A 5447-nucleotide genomic window follows, 5' to 3' on the forward strand; every position below is an offset into this window, starting at 1 on the left:
TTAAAGTATATTGGCGATAACACCAGTATCTAGGCTCCATCTACAAAAGATTTTTTAGGGCTTGTGATAAAGGTGTTTCGCACTTCTTGATGAATATAGATATCCAGGAGTCAGGGCCTGGTGCAGGGTGCATGGCCATAGCTGCCTATCGCTACTTCAAAGTCCAGTTGGGTTAGTGTGACATCTGATGTGTGGTTCAATGTTGGTGTCACATTCATAAAGAACTCATCAGGATCATCAATGTGTTCAGGTGTTTACTGAAAACAGAATCATGCTGAAGCCTCATTATTTCACTCATTTCTTTGTTATTATCTGTGAAAGTTTCAATGCAGGAAGTAGTTTTTGTTCTAAATTTTGCGTAGGAGAAAATGTATTTCGGATCCCTCTCTGTTTTACTTATGGCCATTTGCTCTCTTTGCCTCACTTCCATTTTATATGAGTTTTGCAGCTTTAGCTCAATCGTTTCTGTTTCCCTACACAGTCTTCCTCGTCGTTGTTGGGAGAGAGTGGAACGTATGAGAGGTTCTGCGATTTATTTTCTTCGCCTATAGAGTGAACGCCGCCGTTCTTACATAAGAACATAAGAACAAAGGTAACTGCAAAAGGACTATTGGCCCATACGAGGCAGCTCCTATCTATAACCAGCCAATCCCGCTCATATACATGTCCAACCCACGCTTGAAACAATCGAGGGACCCCACCTCCACCACGTCACGCGGCAATTGGTTCCACAAATCAACAACCCTGTTGTTGATTTGATGAAATCTATATTCACCGTGTTCCTGTTTACATCTGTTTCTCACTTTCCTTGTGACTTGCACTGATTGCTACTTGTGCTACTGCGCCTAATTTCTCAATGAACTAGTTTAGGTTTCTGCTAGGTCTTTCTCAGTTAATCAGTTTGCTTTTAAAATTGAATTTGCTGCAATCTCCACCTCTTGGATTTGAGGCTGGCTGCATAGGTCTACTGGCCGTGCTTGTTTGAACTTTGATTAGTGATCTGAGAAACATGGATTTGTAATCATTATGTCCCTTAACCAGTTCATCATTATTTATAAGATATAGAGTGAATTCCCTTCTAGTTGGTTCGACTAGTTGTAGGTTTAAGGTAAATCTCTCACACACACCTGCAACAGGTCACCTCATTACTGTATCGTTGCAGTATTGTGCATTTGCAACAATAACTATCGAAGTAATGAGTAAATCTATAGGGTCAGTGATGCGGGTTCGAACCTATGCGATGAGTGTGTTGCCACGCCCTCATCACTGCTCTTACAGATTGTCTCATTGATGCAGTCACGTTGATGTGATTACTCTCTGTGTATCGAAGTATTAGTGGCGTTACGTGTCATCAATGTCTCGACAACACATCAAAATTTCATCAACGTCTAGATGACTCATCAACACCTCGACGACTCATCAACACCTCGACGACTCATCAACACCACGACGCGTCATCAACGTTCATCAACGTCTCATCACTTCATCACCACAACCCCCCCCCCCTACTCCACAGCCCAAATAAAGTGCCTATGAGTTCAGCCTCAGTAGAAGGCTTTAAGTGTTAAGTAAAAATCATCGTATATAATAAGTGAGGTCCCTTGAGAGGCGGCGAATCGCCCAATTAAACGGAATTACTGTATCGATTATCCGGCCAGGTGCCTCTATTGAAATACATTACACCGGCCTCGTTATCTTCATTAACCGAGGTTCTCCGTTAAGCGAGGTTCGATTAAACGGGTTGTTCTATACGGCAATTAATCCCCATTAAGAGATGCTGCTGAGTTAAAGGTAGAGTGGGAGGGATGCTGAGAGATGCTGAGAGAGTGGGAGGGATGCTGAGAGAGTGGAAGTGATGCTGAGTGTGGGAGAGATGCTGAGAGTGGGAGAGATGCTGAGAGAGTGTGGGAGGGATGCTGAGAGAGTGAGAGGGATGCTGAGAGTGGGAGAGATGCTGAGAGAGTGGGAGAGATGCTGAGAGAGTGGGAGAGATGCTGAGAGAGTGGGAGGGATGCTGAGAGAGTGGGAGGGATGCTGAGAGAGGGATGCTGAGAGAGTGGGAGGTATGCTGAGAGTAAGTGGGAGGAATGCTGAGAGTGAGTGGGAGGGATGCTGAGAGTGTGGGACGGATGCTGAGAGTGGGAGGGATGCTGAGAGTGGGAGGGATGCTGAGAGAGTGGGAGGGATGCTGAGAGAGTGGGAGGGATGCTGAGAGCGTGGGAGGGATGCTGAGAGTGTGGGAGGTATACTGAGAAAGTGGGAGGGATGCTGAGAGCGTGGGAGAGATGCTGAGAGAGTGGGAGGTATGCTGAGAGAGTGGGAGAGATGCTGAGAGTGGGAGAGATGCTGAGAGAGTGGGAGAGATACTGAGTGTGGGAGGGATGCTGTTGAGAGAGTGGGAGAGATGCTGAGTGTGGGAGGGATGCTGCTGAGAGAGTGGGAGGAATGCTGAGAGTGTGTGGGAGGGATGCTGAGAGAGTGGGAGGTATGCTGAGAGAGTAGGAGGGATGCTGAGAGAGTGGGAGGGATGCTGAGAGTGTGTGGGAGGGATGCTGAGAGCGTGGGAGGGATGCTGAGAGAGTAGGAGGGATGCTGAGAGAGTGGGAGGGATGCTGAGAGTGTGTGGGAGGGATGCTGAGTGTGTGGGAGGGATGCTGAGTGTGGGAGGGATGCTGAGAGTGAGTGGGAGGGATGCTGAGAGTGGGAGGGATGCTGAGTGTGTGGGAGGGATGCTGAGAGTGTGTGGGAGAGATGCTGAGAGAGTGGGAGGGATGCTGAGTGTGGGAGGAATGCTGAGAGAGTAGGAGGGATGCTGATTGTGTGTGGGAGGGATGCTGAGAGAGTAGGAGGGATGCTGATTGTGTGTGGGAGGGATGCTGAGAGAGTAGGAGGGATGCTGATTGTGTGTGGGAGGAATGCTGAGAGAGTAGGAGGGATGCTGATTGTGTGTGGGAGGGATGCTGAGAGAGTAGGAGGGATGCTGATTGTGTGTGGGAGGAATGCTGAGAGTGAAGGGATGCTGAGATGATGGCTGTGAATAATCTCAAGACAAATATGGCTGTGAATAATATTAAATATGGCTATCAATACCCTCAGATATAGCCATGAATACCCTCAGATATAGCCATGAATACCCTCAGATATAGCCATGAATACCCTCAGATATAGCCATGAATACCCTGAGGTACGGCTATACATAACCAAACTGCTCCGTCTACAAAAGTATAATGTTACCACCGATACAGTTTTTTTTAAGGATAACCAAACACTCTCAAGATATCAACCACAACGCTATCGTCAAGATCTAGACAGCAGCACACCACGAGAACGCGATAATCAGCTCTCATATCGACGACAAAATAATATCATTCTGAAACAATAATTTATTACACAAATCTGAGAAAAGTTTTTTTTTGCTGTCGAGTACAGACATGTGTTAAAAAATTTAGACTAAATCCCAGATCTTTTACCCTTGAATTATAGCTCCCTGTTGGAGCATAGCCCACTGTTCCCTGTTGGAGCATAGCCCACTGTTCCCTGTTGGAGCATAGCCCACTGTTCCCTGTTGGAGCATAGCCCACCGTTCCCTGTTGGAGCATAGCCCACCGTTCCCTGTTGGAGCATAGCCCACTGTTCCCTGTTGGAGCATAGCCCACTGTTCCCTGTTGGAGCATAGCCCACTGTTCCCTGTTGGAGCATAGCCCACTGTTCCCTGTTGGAGCATAGCCCACTGTTTCCTGTTGGAGCATAGCCCACTGTTTCCTGTTGAAGCATAGCCCACTGTTCCCTGTTGGAGCATAGCCCACTGTTTCCTGTTGGAGCATAGCCCACTGTTCCCTGTTGAAGCATAGCCCACTGTTCCCTGTTGGAGCATAGCCCACTGTTTCCTGTTGGAGCATAGCCCACTGTTCCCTGTTGAAGCATAGCCCACTGTTTAATGTTGGAGCACAACCCACTGTTCCCTGTTGGAGCATAACCCACTGTTCCCTGTTGGAGCATAACCCACTGTTCCCTGTTGAAGCATAGCCCACTGTTCCCTGTTGGGGCATAGCCCACTGTTCCATGTTGGGGCATAGCCCACTGTTCCCTGTTGGAGTATAGCCCACTGATCCCTGTTGAAGCATAGCCCACTGTTCCCTGTTGAAGCATAGCCCACTGTTCCCTGTTGAAGCATAGCCCACTGTTCCCTGTTGAAGCATAGCCCACTGTTCCCTGTTGAAGCATAGCCCACTGTTCCCTGTTGGAGGATAGCCCACTGTTCCCTGTTGAAGCATAGCCCACTGTTCCCTGTTGAAGCATAGCCCACTGTTCCCTGTTGGAGGATAGCCCACTGTTCCCTGTTGGAGCATAACCCACTGTTCCCTGTTGAAGCATAGCCCACTGTTCCCTGTTGGGGCATAGCCCACTGTTCCATGTTGGGGCATAGCCCACTGTTCCCTGTTGGAGCATAGCTCACTGATCCCTGTTGAAGCATAGCCCACTGTTCCCTGTTGGAGGATAGCCCACTGTTCCCTGTTGAAGCATAGCCCACTGTTCCCTGTTGAAGCATAGCCCACTGTTCCCTGTTGAAGCATAGCCCACTGCTCCCTGTTGGAGTCTGACACAGATTTAAATTATGTTTAAATTTGGTTTAAATCCCTGTTGGATTTAAACTAAATTATTATTGAAAAAATAAAAAACAAGAATCTCTTAGAACAGTATACAAGATTTACATTGTATGTAGAGAACACTGTGTGTATGTTGATATACACTGTGTGTATGTTGATATACACTGTGTGTATGTTGATAATACACTGTGTGTGTGTGTATACATTTACAAACTTCCCGACAAGGAGATACACACATACACCAAACCCGCTCTTCATAAAAACTTGGTTATCTTGTGTGGAGTCTGACTCAGACTTTGCAAGTTGCGAAACAGCGCTGTCAAGCCAACAAGAGACAACACGACATGTCTAGATAACAAGAGAGGACAACATCACAAGTCTAGATAACAAGAGAAACACAACAACAAGTCTAGATAACAAGAGAACAACAAATCTAGATAATAAGAGAAGAACAACAAGTCTAGATAACAAGTGAACAACAACAACAAGTCTAGATAACAAGAGAACAACAACAACACATGTCTAGATAACAAGAGAACAACAACACAAGTCTAGATAACAAGTGAACAACAACAACAAGTCTAGATAACAAGTGAACAACAACAACAAGTCTAGATAACAAGAGAACAACAACACAAGTCTAGATAACAAGAGAAGAACAACAAGCCTAGATAACAAGTGAACAACAACAACAAGTCTCGATAAGAAGAGAACAACAACACAAGTCTAGATAACAAGAGAACAACAACACAAGTCTAGATAACAAGAGAACAACAACACAAGTCTAGATAACAAGAGAACAACAACACAAGTCTAGATAACAAGAGAACAACAACAACA

General features: G+C 46.2%; 1 protein-coding gene across 1 annotated transcript; it reads right to left on the bottom strand.

Moving 5' to 3' along the window:
• Window positions 1–3477: 3477 nt before the first annotated feature.
• LOC138362994 (ice nucleation protein-like) lies at window positions 3478–4374 on the bottom strand. Its single transcript, XM_069321636.1, has one exon. The coding sequence runs from the start codon at window positions 4372–4374 to the stop codon at window positions 3478–3480; it is 897 nt and encodes a 298-aa protein (XP_069177737.1).
• Window positions 4375–5447: the final 1073 nt, after the last annotated feature.

Source organism: Procambarus clarkii, chromosome 1, assembly GCF_040958095.1.
Source record: "Procambarus clarkii isolate CNS0578487 chromosome 1, FALCON_Pclarkii_2.0, whole genome shotgun sequence".
NCBI classification, from domain to species: domain Eukaryota; kingdom Metazoa; phylum Arthropoda; class Malacostraca; order Decapoda; family Cambaridae; genus Procambarus; species Procambarus clarkii.